This window comes from Globicephala melas, chromosome 4 (assembly GCF_963455315.2).
Source record: "Globicephala melas chromosome 4, mGloMel1.2, whole genome shotgun sequence".
NCBI classification, from domain to species: Eukaryota; Metazoa; Chordata; class Mammalia; order Artiodactyla; family Delphinidae; genus Globicephala; species Globicephala melas.
This window is the reverse complement of record NC_083317.1, coordinates 2,574,121-2,597,351: the sequence shown is the minus strand read 5'-3', so window position 1 is coordinate 2,597,351 and position 23,231 is coordinate 2,574,121. Positions and strand designations below refer to the sequence as shown.

At 58.5% G+C, this 23,231-nt stretch overlaps 1 protein-coding gene across 3 annotated transcripts; it reads right to left on the bottom strand.

Annotated features, from left to right (window-relative positions):
* Positions 1–13,502: 13,502 nt before the first annotated feature.
* SIK1 (salt inducible kinase 1) lies at positions 13,503–23,092 on the bottom strand. Of its 3 annotated transcripts, none has more exons than XM_030835517.2 (14): positions 22,997–23,092; positions 22,417–22,587; positions 21,819–21,935; positions 19,167–19,230; positions 18,855–19,016; positions 18,593–18,717; positions 18,381–18,504; positions 17,485–17,708; positions 17,095–17,244; positions 16,548–16,670; positions 16,211–16,427; positions 15,434–15,709; positions 14,513–14,744; positions 13,503–14,041 (listed from the first exon to the last, which is right to left on the bottom strand). In XM_030835517.2, the coding sequence occupies exons 2-14, from the start codon at positions 22,570–22,572 to the stop codon at positions 13,657–13,659; spliced, it is 2,355 nt and encodes a 784-aa protein (XP_030691377.2). In that variant the 5' UTR covers positions 22,573–22,587; positions 22,997–23,092; the 3' UTR covers positions 13,503–13,656. The 3 variants fall into 3 exon arrangements, with proteins under 3 accessions (XP_030691377.2, XP_060153707.1, XP_060153708.1); XM_060297724.2 differs by lacking the exon at positions 22,997–23,092 and adding an exon at positions 22,937–22,955; XM_060297725.1 differs by lacking the exon at positions 16,548–16,670.
* Between the last annotated feature and the right edge of the window lie 139 nt (positions 23,093–23,231).

The window sequence follows — 23,231 nt, the reverse complement described above, 5'->3', positions numbered from 1 at the left end:
AAGGCTACTGGGTCTCTGCATTTGGCCCCGAGTCTACCCCCAAATAAGCGCAGAGGGTGTCACCTAAGTTTCAAAGTCAAGGACGAAACGCCCCCGAAGGGGACCCATGTTTATGCAATACTTAGAGTAACACGTGTGCAGAAAAGCAGGCGAGCTCACGCCCGGCAAGTGACTCAGCTCTGCGCCGAGGCCAAGGCCGGCTCCACAGGACACGGAGGCGTGCGCGGGTGGCCGAAACCCCAGCTGCCGTGTCGAGGGGAGATTCTCAGAGCCCCACACTGGACGGAGCTGGCCCTCCGCACACCGGGCGCCCTGCTCGCCGCCAGCGCCAGCGCAGGCCCTCCCACCAGGGCCTTCTTCGAGGCAGGTCTTTATAATATTTGACAACAAACTAAGGCCCCAGGGAACCCTTTGCAGTAAACTTCCTCTTCCTTCCACCTGGTGCACAGGGTCCCAGGGGACCAGGAGAGGGAAAACCCGCTTTGTGTTTTCTGGAGCAAAGGTGGTGCTGGCCTCAGCGGCCACGTGTGACACAGACCTTCGCCTGGCTCGGCCTCCAGCCCCTCCAAGACACTTTGCACTCTTGTGACCATGTTGCATTTTCCCCATGACAACAGAGGTCTCAGACTCAGGAACACGCACCTGCGAGCACACGTGGACACACGCACACATGCACACTGACACACGCACACACACAGGCAGGCAGCTTTCTGTACACGGAGTCTTCCTTCGTCTCGGGCAAGCACAGCCCTACCTGGCCGGGGGCTGGCATGGGTGACATCAGCAGCTCGGGGTCTCACAAGCTGTCCTGACCATGGGGCGGGAGGGGGGGAGGGGGGGACACCTGGCCCAGCAGCAGAGGGTCCCCGGGGCGCTGAGGATTCTGGGCTGTGGTAGCCAGGCAGCCCCACGCCAGCCCACGGGGTGCTTCTCCTCTGACAGTCACCCCTCCCCCGAGGTCGCCTCTCCCCCCGCGGTCACGCTGGCCAACACGAGATGCCCTTCTCCTGCCAGGACCTCGCCCACCCAGCCCGCATGGCCAACAGCACTGTCCCCGGACTCCCGGGCACCTGACCTGGAGTCACACCGGCCACAGCAGCTGATGAGCTGGCCTCTGTCTGAGTCACTGACCCTCCCAAACCTCAGCTTCCTCCTCGGCAGCACGGGGTCCAAGCATTTGCTTTCGAGCCTGTTTTGGTGACCAAGTCAGAACAAGTGCAGCATGGTTTCTGCGCCTGCGTGCGCCCAGGTCCGTGCGCGTGAGAGCCACGGTGTGCAAACGCACACCTACAGAGCGGCCCGCTCGGGTCAGATCCTACAGGGCCTCTGCCACCCCATCCTGTGCCCCGGCCTTCTCAGAAAAGGCGGTCGGGCACGTGCCTCCCACTCAAGGTGAAGCGGGAGGATCCGGGGGGGCCAGGAGAAGTGGTGAGCCCCGGGGGCGCAGGCACAGCCCAGAGCTCTCTCTTCCGCTTTCTGCAGCCGAGCCCTGGGACACGAGTGGCCGTGAGGGTGAGCGACCGTGAGTGGCCGCCAGCACAGCAGCCCTGCACGGGGTCCTGCGCCCTGCTCGCCGCGGGGCTGCAGAGCCCGCTGAGCGACCCCAGCACTGGGCTTGTCACCCGCAGGCGGGGACGCCGGCGCCACCACTGAGGATCCCGGCTGTGGTGGCCCGGCTTCGGCCCCTCCTCTGGCCTCAGTTTCCTGCCGGCTCCCCGCAGCCCTTTCTGGGGGCCTCTCCTGCTGTCCCCTGGCCTGTGGACACGGGTCCACGCCCCTGCCGCCTCTGGAGCGGTGTCTCCAGCCGTCCTGAGCTCGGGGAAGACTCTCCTTATGGAGGGATCGCTGTGTCCCCGAGAGCAGCAGAGCCCCTGAGGCAGCAGGGCCACAACGCTGCGTCACACTTCTGCCACCTCTGCCCGAGTCCCACCCCCGTGAACTGTGGGAACAGGAGTGGGATGTAACCCTGCCCGCCCCCGGGCAGCACTGCTACCCCGCAGGCCCTCACTCGCTGCTCTGGAGGGGCCCTACCCCAAAGGGGGAGCCTGGAAGCCGAGGGCAGCGGAGGCGGGTGATTAGAGGGTGCTGCCCGACAGTTTCCCCGCGTGTCCGGGGTCCCGCCTGCAAGTGGGCAGGGGGCCCAGTGCTCTTCTCTGGGGGCCCCGAGGTTCTAGAACCAGGACCAGCCCAGCGCCCGCTGCCCGCTGCCCGCCGCGCCACCTTGTGACTTTGTGTCCTGCACTGGCTCGGCCGCCTGGGGCCGCCCACTTCCCACTGTGCTTTCATTTCCCTTTTTCCCACCGGCCCCACGCCCAGGACCGGCCCGCACCCAGGGCAGCAGCAGATCCAGGCTTGGGGGGCGGGTCTCAGAGTGGGCCTGGGGCACCCAGGGGCAGGGGGAGTTTGGGGACTCGGCGTCTTTCTTAAATTCATGGAGGGAGAGGCACCAGCTGCCCCAGAGGGGACAGGACTCAGGGCCGTCGTCGGGGCCCACAAGTCTGGCTGTAGGCAGCAGCCCTGGAGCAGGGCTAGGGAGACAGCAGGGTGCATGCCTCCCGCCCGCGGCGTCCCTCCCTCAGCCTCACCACCGGGAGGCCGCCCTGCCCTTGCCATCCCCAGGCCACCCCAACACGTCTGCTGGGGTCCCCACCGGCCCGAGCAGACCAAGACGAGCACCCCCAGCAACCTGGGCCCCCGTGCCGAGAGGCGGGGTGAGGCTCCGTGGCCAGGACAGGCGGGACGCGTGCCGGGGGAGCCCCTGTGCAGCCCTGCTCTAGCCACTGGCTGCGGTGCCGCGGCGGGGCAGACCCCGTGCCAGGCTCTTCCATCTCTGGGCCGGCCGGCACTCCCCACCCAGTGGCCCTTGCCCGGCCCTCGCCTGCCCTGGCCCGCCTGCTGGTGGCTCCCTCGGGCCCCGAGCCCTGGGCCCTGGAAGCAAGCCTGCCCGAGTTGCCCCACAAGCTCGGGGGGAGCCATTTTCCTGATAAAACCGGGCCTCGCAGGCAGTCTGCTCTGTTCACCCAGCAGCAACTCAGGGAGGGGACGGTGTCCTTTGGTCCAGGAGGAAGGGGCGCCCTGTGTCCCGGGCTCGGGTCCGGGCTTCGGAGCCACAGCCCGGGCACACGTGGCCCCCTCCCACAGGAAAGCACGTGGCAGTGCCGGGCTGGCATCTCACTCCCCCTCCCGAGATGCAGGCTGAGAGAAGCCGGCGCTCCCGGGAGGAGGGCAGGAGGTCAGCAGGGAAGGGGCGGCTGGGTTCTGTCCCCTCTGTCTTCCCGTTCGCCTTTGCCCGCCCCAGTAGGACAGCGTGTCCATCTACAGATACCCCTGCTCATGACACAGTGTGTGTGTCAACCAAAAACACCAGTCTTTGGTAGGAGGAGGAGTCATTTCCTTGGGAAAATGCTTCTCCACCACATGCTTCTTGGCCCCCGCGGCCCTGGGCAGGGTGGCCGTGGTGGGCAGTGCGTCCCCGACCTCTGGCCGGCCCCCGAACCTCCCTGCACCTCTGCGGCAGGGCTGGCTGGGAGCCACGGGCTCTTTGAATTCCCGGTGGCCGACGGCACGCCGTACCCATGAGAGGTGATAATCACCGCCTGACTCAGACAGGCGAAGACTATGGGGCTGCCATGCCTATTTCAGGGAAGTTAATTATACCCCACGTGGAGAGGAGACTCACCCATTAAATGTCTTCAATGCACCGGCCCGGAATCCACCGCACAGCCTGCCTGCAGCTCTGGGCGCGGGACAGGGCGGACAGAGCCGCCGGGGGCCCCAGGCGTGGGGCAGGGGTTCCAGCGTGGTGGCCAGCAGGGCTCCAGACCCTTCCAGCTGGGCCCTTACCCCGCCACCCATCTACCACTGATGTGGAGAGCTTCGACTGTGGCCCAGAGAGTCCCCCTGGGAATCGGAGTCTTTGGGCTGGCTCACTGCTGGGGGGCCGTGGGCGGGACAGGCTGGAGAACCTGGCTGGCCCCGTGTGCCCGGGGGGGCTCCTCACCCCCGAGGCTGAGGGTGACCCACGCACAGGGGAGGCGGCCCCTGTGCCTGTCTGGACAGCCCCCCATCCCCCTCTTTTTCCCACTTGTTCTTCAGGGTCTTCTGATTGTCCAGTGAGAGGAGATGGACAGCAGGGTCCTCCGAGGACCAGACTGGGAGCCAGGCTCAGCTGGCCCCAGGCTCCACTGCCAGCCCCACGCCTAAGGTCCCACCTTCCCCACCCACAGGAGGTGAGAGTTGGCGGTGCCTGCGAAGGTCAGGGAGAAGCTCCACGGTGATAAGCGGCAGCAGCTCACATCACCCGGAGTTCCCGTGCCGCAGCATCCGTGCCTGTCCTCCCTGCTCCCCGGGCGGCCAGGGCACAGGGAAGAAGCGGCCGGAGGGCTACAGCCCAGCTTAGCCGGAGGGTCGGCGCCTGCACCCACTGCAGGCCTGCGCAGGTCAAGTCCAACAGGTGGAACCGAGCTTGGAGCTCGTGGAAAGATAGATCCACTGGCCCCAGCTAAGTCTTTATCTCCGCCTCCAGCAGTGAAGCCTCGTGTTCGCAAGTGGTGGCCGATCTTTTGTCGCTATTGTTGCCGTTACCATAGAAGAAATCTTACAAGAACACTGTTGTACAAAACATGATAAAAGTGGTGGCGTGGCTGTGTGTCCACAGTCTGACCAACGGGAGGCGGACCAAGGGAGCGTGCGCCACACCCGTCCCCACGTGGAGGCAGACGGTGTGATTAAAATGCAGTCGCGGCAGGCTTCCCTGGTGGCGCAGTGGTTGAGAGTCCGCCTGCCGATGCAGGGGACACGGGTTCGTGCCCCGGTCCGGGAGGATCCCACATGCCGCGGAACGGCTGGGCCCGTGAGCCATGGCCGCTGAGCCTGCGTGTCCGGAGCCTGTGCTCCGCAACGGGAGAGGCCACAACAGTGAGAGGCCCGTGTACCGCAAAAAGAAAAAAAAAAATATGCAGTCGCGGGGCTTCCCTACTGGCGCAGTGGTTCAGAATCCGCCTGCCAATGCAGGGGACACGGGTTTGAGCCCTGGTCCGGGAAGATCCCACATGCCACAGAGCAACTAAGCCCGTGCACCACAACTACTGAGCCTGCGCTCTAGAGCCTGCGAGCCACAACTACTGAAGTCTGCGTGCCCAGAGCCCATGCTCCGCAACAAGAGAAGCCGCTGCAGTGAGAAGCCCGTGCACTGTAATGAAGAGTAGCCCCCGCTCGCTTCAACTAGAGAAAGTCCACGTATAGCAATGAAGACGCAACGCAGCCAAAAATAAATTAATTAATTAAGTAAATTAAAAAAATATATATATATATTAAAAAATGCAGTCGATGCAGAAGCCGTCTGAAGAGGTCATGACAAGGAGCGAAAGGTCATGACAGGACAGACTGGAGTGAACAGTGGGTGGCAGGCAGACACACCCGAGTCACTAGTTACAGTATATGTTAAATGAGCCAAACACAATGATTAAAAAGCAGAGACGCTCAGGCTAGATAAAAATCCAGGACCCAACTACATGCTCTCTACAGGAAACCCACTTTAAAAGTGGGCTAAAAGTGTAAAAATGGTAAAAGATGGACCATGCAACCACAAACCCAAGAAAGCTAGAATCTCCTTATGGAAGTAGACCTCAGAACAAGGAAGATTAACAAGGGAATGAGGGACAGCTCATAATGACAAAAGGGTCAGTTCACCAAGACACAACAATCCGGAAAATGCAGGGACCGGGTAAGAGAGAGCTTCACAACACATTACCGTAAAACTGAACGAACAGAAGAAAGAGACACATCCACACTCTAACCCACGTGATCTCAACACTCCTCGCTCAGTGTGAATAGAAAAGACAGAAAATCAGTAGAATGGAGGAGAATTCAACAGCGGCATCTCCCACCTTGACCCAACTGACGTTTATGATACACTCCACCCAACAAGAGCAGGGCTCACGCCCTTCTCAAGGGCACCTGGAGCATTCACCAAGGTAAACCACACTCTGGGCCACAAAACAAGTCTCGATGAAATGGAAGGCATTGCTGAAGGGCTTACAGACAATAAAAGGGCACTAACTTAACCCCACTTAAAGGAAGAGAAATAAAGCCAACAACTCATTTGAAATGGACAAAGTCTTGAAAGACATAAACTCCCAAAGCTCACTCAGAGATGAAATAGAAAACCTGACTAGTTCTCAACCTATAAATGAAATTGAACTTGTAATTTAAAACTTTCCCACAATGCAACTCCACCCCCAAATGCCTTCACCGATGAATTCCAGCAAACACTTAAGGAAGAAATAATGCCAATTCTACACAAATAAATAGATGGGATACAATTGATAGAACTCGACAAGCTGACTCTAAGATTTATACGGAAATGCAAAGGACCTAGAAAAGCAAAAGTAATTTAGAGAAAGAAGAACAAAATTAGAAGACTTACATTACCTAACTTTATCAAGACTCAAGCTGTAATAATAAAAATAATCAAGGCAGCATGGTATTGCCATCTGATATACATGTAGATCAATGGAACAGAGTCCAGAAGTAGGTCCTTAAATTTATGACAAATGTGACCAAGTAATTCAATGGGGCAAAGGAGAGTCTTTTCAATAAATGGTGCTGGAAAAATTGGATATCCATAGAGAAAAAATACACTTCGACTGCCATCCCACAACACAGGAAAAATCATCTCAAAGTGGATTGTAGATGTGGACAGAAAAGTTGAAAGTATAAAACGTCTAGAAGGGAGCAAGGGCATCTTCTTAACTTTGGGGTAGACAGAGCTTTCTTAGGACACAAAAAGCACCGACCATAAAAGATAACATGATAAGTCGGACTTCATAAAAATTAAAACCTTCAACCCGACTCTTCAAATGAAAGGCAAGCCACAGATGGGAGAAATATTCTCTGAGTGTGTGTGTACATACATATATATATATGCATATGTGTAGATACACATATATATGTGTGTCTGTATGTATATGTACATAGACAGATATACATCTATACACACATGTGACAAAAACTTATATGCAGAATATATAAACAACTCCCACAACTTAATGAGAAGAATTCAAACAACCCACTTAAAAATTGGCAGACTTAAATAAACTTGAAAAATAGAACAGCCGATAAGCACAGAAAAAGTTGTTAAACATCACCAGTCATCAGGAAAATGCAAAATGAAATCAGAAGAGCCGACCTATTAGAATGGCTAAAGTTGTAAAGATTGACGCTACCAAGTGCTGGCGAGGACGCAGGGCAGCCACACATTACGGGTGGGAACGTAAACTGGTGCAGTCACTTTGGGTGACTGTCCGACTGCTTCTTATAAAGCTAATAGCTATCACACGATACACACAGCCATCGCTTCTACCTGTTACCCAAGAGAAACAAAACCTCTCCCCACAAAGACTCACCCACACACACTCATTATCTGCAGCACCATTTGTAATAGCCCCAGACTGGGAACAACCCGAGTGTCCAGCGACGGGTGAGTGGATAAACACACTCTCCTCCGGCCCATCCACACCGTGGAACTCTACCTGGCAGTGAAAGGGCTGAACTAGTGATGCCCACGACACCTGGACGGGTCTGCAGGTAATTCTGTCAACTGAAAACAGCCAAATGGAGAACACACACCGTATGATCCACTCGTGGGAAATTCTAGGAAATGCAGACTAACCCACAGAGATGAGAGCTGGACCCGGGAGAGGGCCCGGGGGCCCTCCAGGTGATGAAAACGTGTGTACTGATTTTGGTGGCCGTCACACCGTCTGTGCCTTGTGGAAGCTCGTTGACTACACGACAGGTGCGTTTCACTGTGTGTCCGTCACAGCTGACTGGCTCTGGGGGCACCTTGTTTCTGGGGGTTTGCAGCCCCTGCTCTCCTCACCGTCTTCAAACCTCAATCCAGTGGCACCTGGAGCCCCGGGCTTCTCACATAACCCTTTGCTGCTGGAGGTGGACACACTCGGTGAAGGAGGAAAGATACCTTCCCCCCCGATTGAACCCCAACCCCCCAAACCTGCTGGGGAGGTGTGGCTGGCCTGGAGCTCGTGGGCCTCATCCCAGCACACGGCTCCTCAAAGACCACGGGGGGAGCGCTGTCCCCGGAGCCTCCTGAGTGATGTGTCTAGTCTTTACAGAAATCACCTTCAAATAAATGAAATGATGATAATTAAAGAGTGAGTCAGACCGAGGCCCAGGAGCTCCCCTGAGGGGAGGGATTGAACATGCTCACTCTTTTTCTCCCCACTCCTCCCCCATCCCACCTCTCCCCCTTCCCACCTCTCCCCCTCCCCCTCCACTGCCCTCCCAGCCTCACAGTAATCAGCTCAGATTCCAGGCCCCTCTGGTTTCCGCCCTCTCCTCTCACCGTGGACAGTAGCCCACAGAGCCAGACCTGGAAAACCTCAGGTGGGCCCGCTAAGACATCTCCACCCTGGATACCCTCTTTAGGAGACCCTGTCAAGGTCAAAGGTCGTGCCACAGGCTGGCGGTGCCCATCCCCCGGCCCCCACCCCACCCCCGTGCGCATCTGGAACTCCCCGCTGTTATTCTGGAAGGAAAACTCATGGGCCAACACTTTTCCTTCCACCCCCAAGCTAGCCAGTTCCTCTAAGGTCAGGTTCAGTCCCCACCTCGGAGGGAGATGAGCCCCGGCTCCCCAGCCAGGAACTTCCCTCACTCTCCGACCCCGCCGTCCCTACCGTCTGTGCCCCATCCTCCCCCACAGAAGCCGCTCTCACTCCGAGGTGCCCAGAAAGGCTTCCTCCCAAAGAGGGCAGGCTCTGGCCACACGCCGTCCCGCGGCCCGGCTGGGAGGGCGCTCCCCGCTCTGGGCAGCAGTCACACCGACCACGGCACCTGGCGCCTTCAGGGCGAGGCCTCCTACCTCTGCGGGAGGACTCAGTATTTTCAACACCAGTGTGGGGATGAAAGGGGGCCAAGCCTGGGCCCCCCGGCCCCCCGGCCCTTCCTCCCTGGTGGACACATGCCCTCTGGCTGCGGCGACCCTGCAGGGACCCTGCGGGACACTGCTGGGCGCTCCCGGTGTGCCTGGAGCTGCGCTAAGTGGTTCCCGGGGTGTTTAGTGGTCACACCCCCCAAGGGGCATCGCGAGGCACGATGCCCTGAACACAGGAAAGCCGACTAGAGCTGCCCACACACAGATGTGCAGTCGCGTGCTAAGGGACGCGCCAGAGACTGGCTCGGCCCCGCTGCACCCCACACCCCACGCCCCACCGGGAACGCACCCATCCACAGCGTCAACTCCTCGCAAAACACCCGAGAAGGTGGGGTCGCCCAAGGTGCAGAAATGCTGGGAGAGCGAGACGCGGTGGCGGGGCCTCGAGAAGACCCTTCATGCGCCGCGAGCCTCGCCGAACCCCACGGCCACTGACCTCCTGTTCTGGGGACGGGAGAGTATTCGTGAGCGGATCTGTAAGCCCAGGACAGAGTCCCGACATCCCGCGGGTCTACGTGAGGCTCCCTGCGCCGGGCTCATCTCCAACCTGGGAATTCTAGGCAGTGTTACATCACGAGGACAGTAACACCACCACCACCAATAATAAGAATGGCCACACCATCCGCTCGGAGACAGCAAGCCAGCTCGAGAACAGGGGCTCACTCAGCTGCCGGCTCTTTGCCGAGGGGCCACGCAAGCCCGTCTGTGCTCGGGCCCGTGGGAGTGGGAGTCGGATGAGATACGAGGTCCCCACCAGGAGCTGAGCGTCTGGTTGGGAGCCAAGACACAGGCATGTCAAGTTATTAACACGGCGCAAACACGAAAGCCAAATACGTCAAGAGGCCCAGACGCATCTTGCTTGAGTTCTTCCTGGTTTATAAGACTCTCCGTCCCAAACAGTAAACCGGATTTTCTGGATTTCCCTTTAGTCTTCTCGACAGCAAGCCACAGGGCCTGAGCTCAGTGGCCGAGCCGGCCCCCTCCTAGGTGGGGGAACAGAGGCGCCAGGGCGCAGAGCCAGCTCCGTGGGCCACGCCCCAGGGAGGCCCGAGCAGGGGTGTCCCCTTGGGGTCGCTGAGCTCTCCTGGGGGCACGTCTGACCCGCCCTCCTGCCAGAAGCCGGCCTCACGGCTCAGTCAGTCACTGTGAACCTAGCTCCCGACCTAAGATGCTAAAACTCTTCTTCAGCAAGCCCCCAAACTGCTGAGACGCCCCAGAAAACAGGGAGCCTTCTGCCGGGGGGACTCCTTCCCACGGCCGTGAGGACCCCCGCCGCTCAGCTCCCGTGGGCTGTCGGAAGGGCTCGGCATTTAGGCAACATGCACCGTTATTCCCAGAATGTGTGGAAACAGACTCCGAGCTTCCCCGGGGTTCCCCGTGGATCTCACCCTACGGCCGTCTCACTCGCTTGCCCACTCCTGGCCCCTGGAGCCCCTGCTGTCTGCTGTCCACCTCTCAACCTGTCCCCCTGAAAGAATCTTTCTTCTTTTCATCTTGGTTAAATACACATAAAACTTACAATCTTAACCATTTTTAAGTGTACATTTCGGTGGCCTTGGGTACATTCACGTTGTTGTGTAACCATCTGTTGTGTAACCACCATCTGTCTCTAGAACTTTCCGTCTTCCCCAGACTGAAACTCTGCCCCCATGAAACACTCCCTCCCATCCCCCCCGCCAGCCCCTGGCCCCCACCGTCCTGCTGTCTGTCCCTATGAGTCTGGCTCCTCCAGGCACCTCACGTAAGCGGATCATACAATATTTGTCCTTTTGTAACTGGCTTATGTCACTGAGCATAACGTCCTCAAGGTTCATCCGTGTTGTAGCAGGTGTCGGAAGGTCCTTCCATTTTAAGGCTGAATAATATTCCATTGTGTGGATGGACCCCATCCTATTAATCCATCCATCCACCGGTGGATACTGGGTTGCTTCGACATTTTGGCTACTGTGAATATGCTGCCACGAACGTGGGTGTACAGATACCTGTTTGAGACCCTACTTCCAGTTCTTTTGGGTCTGTGCCCAGAATTGGGATTGCTGGACGATACGGTCCTTATTTAACTATTGAGGAACTGCAATACTGTTTTCCACAGCAGCTGCACCACAAGCAACGCACAAGAGGTCCAATTTCTGCATCCTTGCAAACACTTTTGTTTTTTTTTTTTTGATAATGACCATCCTAATGAGTATGAAAGGGTTCAAGAATTTTTTAATCAAAAAAGATTTGCCAGGCATCAAAATGAAGAGAACCTTTGGTCTTCTGGCAGCCCCATCTGCCCTATTGCTAGAAGGTGGTGATGCCAACTTGAAAAGACCAGGAAATAGTTTGGCTGTGAGATTCTTCCAAAGCCTTGATTTCTAGGTGGATTCAGAGAACATTATGGGTGAAGAGTGAAGCGTGAATGGTGCCCTGGGAGGGGACGAACCAGCTGAAAACACATCTGGGTGTCAAGACACCCAGCCGATTAGCAGAGCTGCCACCTGGGAAGGGGTCTGAGCGCCAGCAGGCCTCCCGCGCCCCCAGCCGGGGCCACCGAGCACCCGTCCCTCCTAGCGGGTCAGGGCTTGGGCCTGCAGCTCAGCTGGGCGCGGGAACTGGCACCTGGCCCTCTTCTCCGAGACCTGAAACTCATCGAACCTGGAGGAAGCAGCTCGGAAGGAAGGAGCCCCCCACAGAGAAGAAGCCGGGGAAGGAGTCAAGGTTTCTTCCCCAAATGTTTTATTTAAATATTAAATTAAAAAACATACATCCACTAATCATTTGGCGTACATCTCTCATGTGAACATAGGAAATAAAATAATTAATTCAGTTATGGTAAAAAACCCAAACTATGTACATCTTCATCGGACGGCGTGGTGCCTCGGGACAGGCTCCCGCGTCCAGTCCGCGGGACAGCGCTGCTGAGAAACCCGCAGCACACGCGTCGCAAACACCGGACACAACACGACACACGTCTTGACGGTGACGGGAGGAAACGCTGAGAGTAAAGTGCTTGTCATGGCTCTGAGGCCTTTGATCAACGGCGTTAGGACAGATGCGTTAAGGAGGGAAGCGGCCTCGGGGGAGTCGACGGTGCCTCCGGAAGGCGGAGGCCGAGGCTGGCGCCCCAGGGCCTCCGGCGCTCTCCTGGCCCAAACCTTCCTAGTCACGGGAGGCTTTGGTGACTCCTTGGCAGCCAGGTGCAAGGACAGTCCTTCGTCCCGCTCCTGGACACAGCTACAGAGCAGCGGCGGCGGGGCTGGCGGGAGCGGGCCACACGCACAGACCCGGGCCGCCTCCCCGGCCTCTGGCGACCCGGCAATCTTTGGCTTCTACACGTGCCACCTTCCCCATTCGGCATCACCTGGGCCTAACACTGCAGGCTGCGAGAGCCGACACAAGCTGAAGGCACCTGCGCTGGTAAAGGGACGGCGCTGACTGGCCACAGGGATGGGGAGGGACGGTCCTCCTCAGTCCAGTGGCCTCTGACGGACCGAGCCGCCACCTGAGTTCACCTGCCAGGTGAGCACGCGCCTGGTCCGCTTGCTGCTGGCCCCGCCTCCACACGGACCTGGTGCCGGAGCTTGGTTACGTTACCAGAGAGGGAAGTTCACACCAGGAACACAAAAACGTAGTAAAAAGTATAAAAAATAAGTAGTGTATGTTTGTCTCCTATGTATACACATGTACAGTATTCGCTTTAAAAAAAGAACAAAGCTTGAACAGCACTGACCTGACCTCTCACTTCATTTTCCTAAAACGGAGGCCCACCAAGCGCAGGGCCCGGACAAGGCGGGCCGTCCCCCGACCGCAGGCGGCCCATCCCTGTCCGTCCCAGCATCACAGAATCGCCATATTGCACGATCCCCACTCCACCCCAAGTCAGTTGTTCTTTTTGGACCCTGATAATGAAATGCATAAACACTTAATTAGCAGCAGAAATAAGAGGTGCAGGAGGAAGAGACTTCCCCAGCTCCCTCGGAGGTGCCCTGGGGCTCCAGGCCAAGTGACGGGGCGGGGGCGGGGAGCCTCCACCTCGCGGCCCCCCCACCCCAGCCAGGTTCCTCTTTGCAGCCCCTCCGAAGAATCCTGGAAAACCAGCTCCCGAGCAGTTTATAAAACGTCTCCTCTAAAATAAGAAAAACTATCCTCTGGATTCTGATTTCAGGGCAGAGAATTCCAAGAATTTATAGATTATCTTCTCTTGGGCTGGACGTTAGAGCTTTTCAAGAACTGATACGTAAAGCAGAAAGTTCACAGTTTTCAAGTGAAGCCTAAGTGTTCGAGGAAGTGGAGAATTGTGAACTAAAAAAAAACCCACTAACACATGCACGCGCACACACACGCGATGGGGACGCACGGCTCACACCACGGTTTCCTGGGGGCAATCGGCGACCCCCTCCCCACCCCCCCACCCCGTGACCCTGACCACAGCGCTGCCAGCTCCACCCGCTGCCCTCCTCCCGCTTCCCATCCACCCGCCCCAATGACAGGCCCCTGGATTATTATTTTTCTTCAAAAAGTTTCCAGTCCCTACTCGGAGTTACAGTTGCTCAGTGCAAGGGGAAAAAAAAAAAAATCAAACAAAATATAAACTAAAAAGCCAAAACACCAAACGTATTGCTTGTTTTCCTGCTGAAAAGTTCTTGGCTTTGAGTCCGGAAACGTCTTCACATACTCTGAAATTATTGCTTCGAGAAGTCACAGCCCGGCCGGGCCCCTCACTGCACCAAGACGAAGGTGCCCGGCGGGCCCGAGGTCAAGTCCTCCATTTCACAGTCCCCCTGGGGCAGCCCCGCGGGTTCCAGGCTCGGGGACAGCGTGGCGAAGCATGGCTGGGGGGCCACGGCGGCAGGGCCGGGGGCCGTGGAGCTGCTGATGCGCAGGTGGGCGTCCAGGAGCTGGGCGGCCGACGCCACGTGGGAGCCCCCGGCCTGCAGCAGCGGGGGCGGCAGCAGCAGGCCAGGCCCCAGCCCCAGCTCCTTCCGCAGTCCCGACACGAGGAGGGCGCCATCGCAGGGGGCGAGGACCAAGGGGGCTGGGGGGGGCTGGGCGGCCGGCTGGCAGCCGGGTGGGGCCGCCGGGTGGTGCTGTAACTGGAGCAACCTGGCCAGGCCGAGGGACAGGGAAGGCAGGTCAGTGCCGGCCGGCGCGCGGCTGCCCCCGCCACCCGGCCAGGCTCCCACACGATCGGGTTTCCACCCGCCAGGGCTGAGGGCCCGCCCCGTGGAAGTACGGGCTGGAGCTGCTCGGAACACGCCACTCTGGGCGTGACTCATCCCCTGAGCAATTCCTGGCATTTCATTCCCCGTCTTGCTTTCGTAGCAACTCAGAGATGCCAACCAGACGTGACATTCTTACCCACCGCCCCCTCCCTCCCCCACTGCGGGCCGATGCTCCCCACCCCCGCCCCCCAGCTACTGGGAAGGAGCCGCACAGATCTCCCCCAGCCTGGGCAGGGCAGCGCTTGTCCGGTTACGTGCAGAAGCAGGAGCTCGGGGGTAAGGCCGCTCAGAAAAGCCCAAGCCACGCGAGCCCTGCCCAGGCCCCGGCGCCAGTGCCACGCGGGCGTCTTACCTCTGCTGGTGCAACACCTCCTCCAGCAGGCTCCTGCCCTCCCGGCCGCCAGCCCCGCCGCCGTGCAGGCCCGGGCTCTGTGCGGGCAGCTGGAAGGTGCTCAGGCCGCCCCTCGAGGTCCGGCTGGAGGAGGGCTGGCACACCTGGCGAGCCAGCCCCTTGATCTTGTTCAGCCCCAGAAAGCCTTTGGTCCTCGCGTTCTTCCTCAGCTGCTGCCGAAAGGCTTTCAGCCCTGGGGACAGGCAAAGTCAACAGGTATACGGACCCGTCCACCAGCCCTGGCCTGACGGCCCATCGCTAGCTGGGGCTTCCAGACAGCAGGGGAGTATGCGGGGCCGAGTGGTGTGAACGTGGTGGGATGAGGGGACCCGCACGCCTTCCTACAGGGTCAAGGGGCCCTCTCGTCACCCCATCACTTCACGACAGCCCCTCTCCTGGGGCTGGGACATCAGTCTCTTTTGGGGTTTGGTTTGGGACAGCAGTTCCAGCCCTGAAGCAGCACACGTCTGGGCAGACAGTGGATCCTTCGTGGAAGGAGGGCACGAGCAGTGCAGGGGCCTCGGGAGGGGGCGGGGGCCCCACAAGCCCTGGGAGGTGCCAGGAGACCCCGGCCGCCAAGCATGGGTTGCCTTTGTGGCGGGTGCCTCCCTGACCATCCTCCTCCAAGTCAGGAGCTGATGCCCGCCACCCAAGCATCTCTTGGGCTCTTAGGACCAGCTACTAGAGGCCGTGTGAGCTCATCCTAGAAGCCAGGGTGTCTAGAAGCCGGGCAGCAGCTTCGGCCTGCCCAGGGAGCACAGCTGCTCCACCAGGACCAGCTAGAAGAGGGGTTTGCCACCTGCCGTTAAGGACAAAGTGATGCCCCCCGGGGTGCACACGGGTCTCCCAGGGAAGGCAGAAGTGGCCGAAAGGGGAAGTCACCTTGAGTGAGAGAGGTGTCTGACGCCCTCCGGCCCTCCTGGAAGCTGACGGGGAGCAGGGCGGCTCCTCCCAGGGCCCCCTGCGCCTGCAGCACAGGGGTGGCGGACTGGGTCCCCAGGAGTGGCGAGGCCAGTCTGAGCGGAGAACAGGCGCTCAGCAGCCCCTGAGCGACCAGGTGTCCGCTGAGCCCAGCCAGGCCGTCACCCGCAGAGGTCAGGCAGCTGTCGGAGCTGGTGCCTTCGGAAGGACTGGCCGCGGAGGGGGAGACAACGATACCTGCAGAGCAGCAGGCGCTGCTGAGGCCAGACGCACCCGGGGACGCCCGACACCCTTTGCAGCAAGTCCAGGTGCCCTGGCCCCGGAGCTTCGCGCCTGCTGCGGCATCTCCCGGGCCCTCAGATGGCCTGTGGCTCACTGACGGGGCAGACAGCTGTGCCCTCCCCACCCCTAGCCTCAACTCTGGGGGTAGGAAGTCTGCGACAGCCAGATGCCCCTAGAGTCCAGGGAGCCTCGATGGGCAGCACCATGGGGCTGGGGGCGCGGCTACAGCCAACAGGTGGCGCTTGGACCTGGGACACAGAGGGGCCTGGGCCGATGACCTGCCCTGCTAGCCCCTGAGGGCAGCTAAACCCCACGCTGTCCCTGCCACTCGAGGGCCACCGGCGAGGTCTAAGTATGGTCCCCGTGGCCTCGGGCGATTCAGGAACGGCAAACCCGAAGACGCTGCCCGTCACAGCCCACCCGCCGGGCATGTCCCTGACCCACGGGGACGCTTACATGGAGGGATGCGTGGGGAGAAGCAGGTGGAAACCTCGGCCAGCGTGTGTCTCCGGCCGGTGCTGCCAGGCGGGGGCCCCCGTGCGACCTGCTCCTCGTCCAGGCCCGGGCCCCGCCTGGCCTCCTCGCTGATGGCCGTGTCCAGCAGGCTGCTGGGGGAGACGGAGCGCCACTGGCACATGCCGTGGCAACCGGTGTCCACGGGGAAGAGCGAGGGCTGTGGGGACACACGGAGGCCGGTGACCCCAGCGCTCTGTGAGGCCCGGCCCGGGGGCGTCACCAGCACTGGGAACCAGACGGGCCCACCCCGGACACCGCCTGCGAGGCGCTCGCACACCTGCAGTGAGCCGTGGAGGTCACAGTCCAGCTCGGCCTGCAGGACAGACTGCCCCAAGGTCTGGGGCTGTGCGCAGAGCAGGGCGGAGCGGAAAGCGTCACCGGGGGGGCCTTCCTGAGGCACCTGGGGGCCAGCAGATGAGGACAGAGGCCGTGAGGGACAGAGGCAGGGGACGACCGCAAGCAACACAGCGTCGCGGAACAGACCGGGCTGGCTTCCCGCTGACTTAACAGGCGTCGGCCGCCAGCTGCGGGCTCAGGACACGTGTGTAGCCCCCTCCAGTGCCTCACCGGCCGAGCGGTGGCACCAGGGGCCGTGAAGGAACAGGGGGTGGTCGGGCGGGGCCTGACCCCCAGCAGAACGGCTGGCACCCCCCACCCCGCTTCACCACACGGGACCCCTGCCAAGTGCCTAACGGGAGGGGGTAGGTGACCTGGGGGCTCAGCCTGCATGCCCTCCCAGCCATGTCCCAGCAGGGTATTCCTAACTTGGGGACACAGTCCAAGGCAGAGACTCGGGGCTGGGTATCGAAGGCGCCGCCCCTCACCTCAAATCCGCTGAGGTCCGAGCTCCGGGGCCTCTGTTGCCAGGCGTGGCCGGGGCGGGCCGGCGGCTGGGCGAGCCGGAGCTCCTTCAACCGCTCCAGAAGGAGGTAATAAATGGCAGCGAAGTGGTTGTAGCTGCTGTTCTGCAGCGACTGCGGGCAGAGAAGCGGGGTCAGAGCGCAGCCGGGGGGGGCTCCTGAAGAGCCCGCCCCCGCGCCATTCTGGGGTGGCCAAGAATACCCTCTCCCGTGGGCGAGCCGCCCTTCGATCAGCCGCGCACCCGTTTTAACCCGGCTGGCGAGCGCCTGCTTCCCCCGTTCGGCGGCCTGCCCCGCCCCGCCCCCGACCGGGAAGGCGCACCCTCCCCATGGCAGGCCAGGCCGGCGGCGCACCTCCACGGTCCTCTGCCGGTCCACGCCCAGCGTCTGCATGATGCCCAGCGCCTGCTCGTCATAGCTGCCCAGGCTGGAGGCGTAGCCGAGCAAGGAGAAGACGGGGCAGGTGGGCTGCCGCAGGGCGGGGTCGGCCCGCATCCACCTGTGCTCCCAGATCTGGCTGATGGTGATGCGCTTGGTGGGGTCCACGGCCAGCATGCGGCGGACCAGCGTCTCGCAGTCTGGGGGGCAAGGGAGGCGCACTGAGCCCGCGAGGGCCTCCTGCACGCGTGTGCCCAGCGCCCACCTGGGTCCCTGCAGGGGACATGGCTCCCCTGCACGTGGCGAGCAGACAAGTGACCGTCCCAAAGAACGCTGAGGCCGGGAGCGGTGGCCTGGGTGTCACAGATCTGCCGCTAAGGAGGGCCACGGGTCGAGGGATCAGGTCCCTGGGGAACGTGGTCCTAACGTCCACCAGACCGAGCACCACCTAGACTCCCCCACCCTGCTGTGACCAAGCACGTGAGGAAGCAGCTGTCCAACACCTTCCAAAGTGGAAGGGAAAAGCACAGTGTGGGAGGGGTGAGACTCAGGGTATGGGGCCAGCACCCCGAGTGCTGTTGCTGGGCCCCCAGCCAGCTTCAGAGCAGCCGCGTAGGCATCAGCTGGCCCTGTAAGTCGGGCACAGAGAAAGCATCCAGTGGGTTGGGATTCTCTCGCAGGCATCGAGTAAACACCCGACAGTGACATGGGCCTGGCTCCCAGGCCCGATGGCAGACTCAGAAGACGGTCAAGCAGGCATTTCAGGAAATAAATTCCTCCTCATCCCCCCAAAGTCTCATCCTGGTTACCCAACAGCTCGGGCAGTAGGCTGGTGACCGCACCCGCCCAGAGGAGGCCGGGCACTCACCTACCTCGAGACATGAAGAAGGGGATGCGGAACCGGCCCTCCAGCACCCGCTGCCGCAAGGCCGGCAGGCTAGGCCCGTCGAAGGGAAGAGACCCGCAGACGAGGACGTACAGCACGACGCCTAGGCTCTGAGGAGGACCAGACTTGAGTCAGCGCCTGCGCCCCGGTGCCCCCCGAGCACCCGCACCCCCCAGGCACTGCACCAGTGGCTCCTACCCAGATGTCCAGCTGGGGGCCTTCGTACTCCTTCCCCTCGAAGACCTCCGGGGCTGCGTACGGGGGGCTCCCACACCACGTGGACAGAGGCTCTCCTGGCTTATAGAAATTCCCAAACCCGAAATCTGAGAGACAAGGAAACAGGCGATGAAGTTGCAGTGCAAACGGCAGGGCCGCAGTTTCAAAGGCTCGTGCAATACGGCATGGGGCCCCTCACCGGCATGCACCTCCCTCCTGCTGGGCGCGCTCCTGGGCCCCTCACCTGCCAGCTTGATGTCCATGTTGCCGTCCAGCAACAGGTTCTCGGTCTTGAGGTCCCGGTGGACGATGTTATGGCTGTGGCAGTATTCCACAGCTGACAGAATCTGCCAGAACTTCTTGCGGGCTTCACTCTCGCTCAGGTGCCCGGTGGAGGTCAAGTAATCTGAGGACGGACAAAAGGAAGCTATAGCCCCAAATCCAAAGGTCCGGCCGCCGCCTAGGGCACAACGAAAGGATTCTGGGGAGACCCAAACACTGGAGGGGCGATCAGGACATGTCTTTCCAACAGATACTAAGAATCAGCATGGCTTACCAAACATTTCTCCATTTTTTGCGAATTCGGTGACAATGTAAAGCATATCCTTTGTTTCCATAACCTAAAAACATAAAGACCTAACGTTTAACCACATAAAGGGAACGTACCAACGGTATAAATAATCTACTTGAACCCCAGTAAATTTTTAACTTCTCCAGAATGAGCATGTTCATTATTTTAAAAAAGGAAAGAAAAGAAAATCTTCCGCAATAAAGAGACAAAGGGGATCCCTATTCAGAAAAAGTTTTTTGGGGTGGGATAGGGAGGGTGGGAGGGAGGGAGACACAAGAGGGAAGAGATATGGGAACACATGTATATGTATAACTGATTCACTTTGTTATAAAGCAGAAACTAACACACCATTGTAAAGCAATTATACTCCAATAAAGATGTTAAAAAAAAAAAAAAAGGAAGAAGTTTTTTGAAAATCAGAGGTGAGTTCCTCACTAACCTATCCATCCTGATACACCTCTGCTTCCCAAAAATATCTACTTGTATTGGAACTCTCCTCTATGGTATTTTTAACTCACTTTGCCTCACCCAAAGTGAAGGCTCTGCAGGCCCCAGCAGTAAGAGATGGCGAGAGTTCTGTGAGGCCTTTCTTCTAGAAGCCTAGCAGGCAACAGATTATCCAAGCCAGGGCCGGCACGAGCTGAATAATAGATAACAAATTCCCCGCCCCACTTGCGTTACTGACCTGATACAGGAGGCTGTGAGAGGCCAGCTTTGCCAGGTAAGCTACAAAAGACTCCTCGCCTACAGCAAACTCCTCGGCGTGTGTGTCAATAACAAGAGCCAATGTCAAACACACCTCAGAGGTTCATTTACTGATCGAGAATTTTATTTCACGATGAAAAAAAATTTTAAGATTTTAAAACGTAACTAATTAAGAAAGGAGGTCAAATTCAAATCTTTGGTACTGAAAGGAGTAAAACAAACTCATGTCTGTGTATTTTAAAATATTTCAGAGGGACACAGAATACATCTTTACAGAAAAAGATCTCTTCAGGGTCCAAAATATAGTTATTCCCTTAAAAAGGCACTTTAAAGACAACTGCCTCGAGCCACAAATCTAACAAGAAAAGCCAACACAATGCAGTTTCGCTACACTAGTAACTACCCTTGCCCTGGACGTGTGCGGTAGAGTGACATGCTGCAAGTTTATCCCTTTCCTCAATTTAAAAAAGAGACAGAGGAAGAATTACGAGTCAACGTGTTTGAAGTTTTAAAAAAAACCTCGAGGAAAGAGCTGAAGCGTCTCACGGAGGTTCTGGGGACTGGGCCAGGGGAAGAAAATTAGACACTAGTGTCAAAACCAGAGCCATAACAATCGCTGCTACCCACTGAACCCTGTCTCCAAACAGTTAAAACAGCTCATGGAATGATGAGAAAATTCACCCCCAGAAAAGACCTCTACCGTCTGGCTCACTGGGCTCCTCCCGCACAGGGTCAGCGGAGGACAGGAAGATGAGAAAAGCTCTGGCTCATCCCCCTTGTCAAAGTCAGAGACAGACAGGCTTCAGCTCACTCCTGTGGAAACAGGCTGGGCACACTGCTCAGGCACTGACATCAGTGACCATGGAGGAAACATCTTATCTCGGCCTGACTCAAAAATGACAACAGAAACAAAACACGAACTGGAGTGCACGTGACTCGATCTCCGCACTTAACGATGCTGAGTAAACTGTCATTAGAGGAACACGAGCCCCATGACTCCACCTCATCCTTCACCGTAACCCAGGGCAGCAGCCTCCCCGGGGGGTCATTTCAACCTCAGTCCTCTCCCCTGCCACACTGTACAGCTTCGCCTTGCCAAGGGCACACACACATCCCCACACCGTCCCATATTCATCTCGGATCCACAGGGTTTCGTGAGAATCGTCAAAAGGAACTTACACCCAACACAACTGGGAGTAATATCAAACATTTGCAAAGAACTTATCCTTCTGCAAGTAGAACCGAGTTCATTTTGCAGAAGCACCTGGCTAAGTAAGAGATTCCTTTGCTGTCCTAATTAAATCAGCACTTAGTTTCCAAAGATACAATTTTTTAGTTTCAAGGAAGAACAAAAAGCAAACCAACAGACGGACAGGGTGAGGCACGTTCTTAAAGCAGATTAGACGGCAAGTTCCTTTTGCTCTCACCGCAGCAAAGTTACCTCATCTCTCCGTTTTTGATGGAAGGGTTGAAACGGGATAGACAAATGCTCACTGCAGCCTTTGCGCAGATAAGTTTACGAAAACTGGTAAGAGCAGCTGGTTTTAAAGATTAATAATTATCTGCAAAGGCAGAAGAGTCTAGTTTCACTCAGATTCGTCCCTTCACACTAAATGGTTGACTTGCGGCAATGCAGAGATCTAGTTGTTTGTTTTCATAGTAAATTTAACAACCGACCTCCACGCATTCAAAACTGGAATGAGTAACACTACCAAACAAAACTTTAATGAAGCAAATCTGAATTATGATCCAAGAGCAAGAAAATAATTGCACAGCTTACAGAAGTCAATCTGTTCACCTTATAGAATCAACCCCCTGACTCCTACAAACACCCAAAAAGAGGGGCAACCTTCAGAGACTTAAGTTGTTGAAAATTTAAAAAATGATACACTTTGCCAGAAGTAACAGTGGAAGGCAAACTTGCGTCCTTACCTGATAAAGCTTTATGATATGAGGATGACTCAGAAGCTTCATGATCTGAACTTCACGGTATATTTTTTCCAAATTGCTTGAATCTAATCGTGTCTTGTCGATTATTTTTATTGCAACCTACAAATTTTTAATAGATAAAGGATATTTTGTTTGAAAAAGAAAAACCCTCTCATTTAAGCAAATTTACACATTTCATTTTCTGTAGGTTAATTTCTAAAACACTTTATGTCCCCAAAGGTCACAAAAAGTTAGGGAGGAAAATAACGGAAGTAACCATTAATATTACTTAAAAAGCCAAAGATCAATAAATGTCCTAAGTGTCTGCAGGCTCACTTTTCAGGGCTCCAGCTGCGCTCCTAGGTTATTTGCTCATTACCCTATTTGCTGTCCCCCAATATTTGTACAAATTATGCATAATCATAATATAAAGCATTTTTTTCCTTTTCCAAACTAAAAACTGTCAGCGTTTAGACATTAGGACGAAGGACCCCACAAGCTGGGATTCCACCAGCTTCCCCTGCTCCGGGGAGGGGGGGTGTCCACCCGCAGAGGGTGCACCCCCGGAGGGTCCACCCCGGGGTCCCGCCGCCCCACGCACCTGCGTCTTGGTAACTCGATGCCGGGCCAGCTTCACCACCGCGAAATTGCCCTTGCCCAGGGTCCGCTCGATGTCGTAAAAGCCCACCCGGAGAGGTTTCTGCTGTCCCTGGCCCGAGCCCGCGGGGGCCGCGCTCAACTCCGACATGATCACCATGGCTCCGGGCCGCACCTGCGGGCGGGGGGCGCGCTCAGCTCGGCGCCGGCCGGCCCGACCCCAGGGCCCCCGGCCCGCCGGGCGCGCGGACCCGCTGCCACCCGCCCCCGCCGGCGACCGGCTCCACAGCGACCCCGGATTCCGGGAACCCCTTGGGACGTGCGCCCCGCTCCCACGCCCGCCGCCCGCGCTCGGCTCGGCTCGGGCTCCCGGTCCCAAGCCCTGCGGGGCGCGTGGATCGCCGCTCGCGCTCGGCTCCGTCCCGAAACCCGGACCCCCTCTCCCACGCCCCCCTACGCCGCCAGCCTCACCACAAAGCGGAGCCCGGTGGCGGCGCCCCGGCCCGCGACCCCCGCGCGCGCACCTGCGGGGCCGCGGAGTCCGCAGCCCCGAGCCCAACGGCGGCCGCCTGCCCGCGCCTCACCTCCGCCGCCCTCGGAGCGCCGAGGTCGGGACGCCGCTCGCTCCGCGGCCCCCGCCGCCCGCTCGGCCACTCGCGCTGCCCGGCCGCCCGCTGCTCGGCCGCCTGCCGCCCGGGCCGCGCCGCATGTCAGCTCTGAGCCGAGCGCCGGGCTCTCTGGCCGCACGCGCCGCCAGCCCCGCCCCGGCCCGCCCGGCCCCGCCCCCACCACGCCCCCACGCCGCCGGCCCCGCCCACG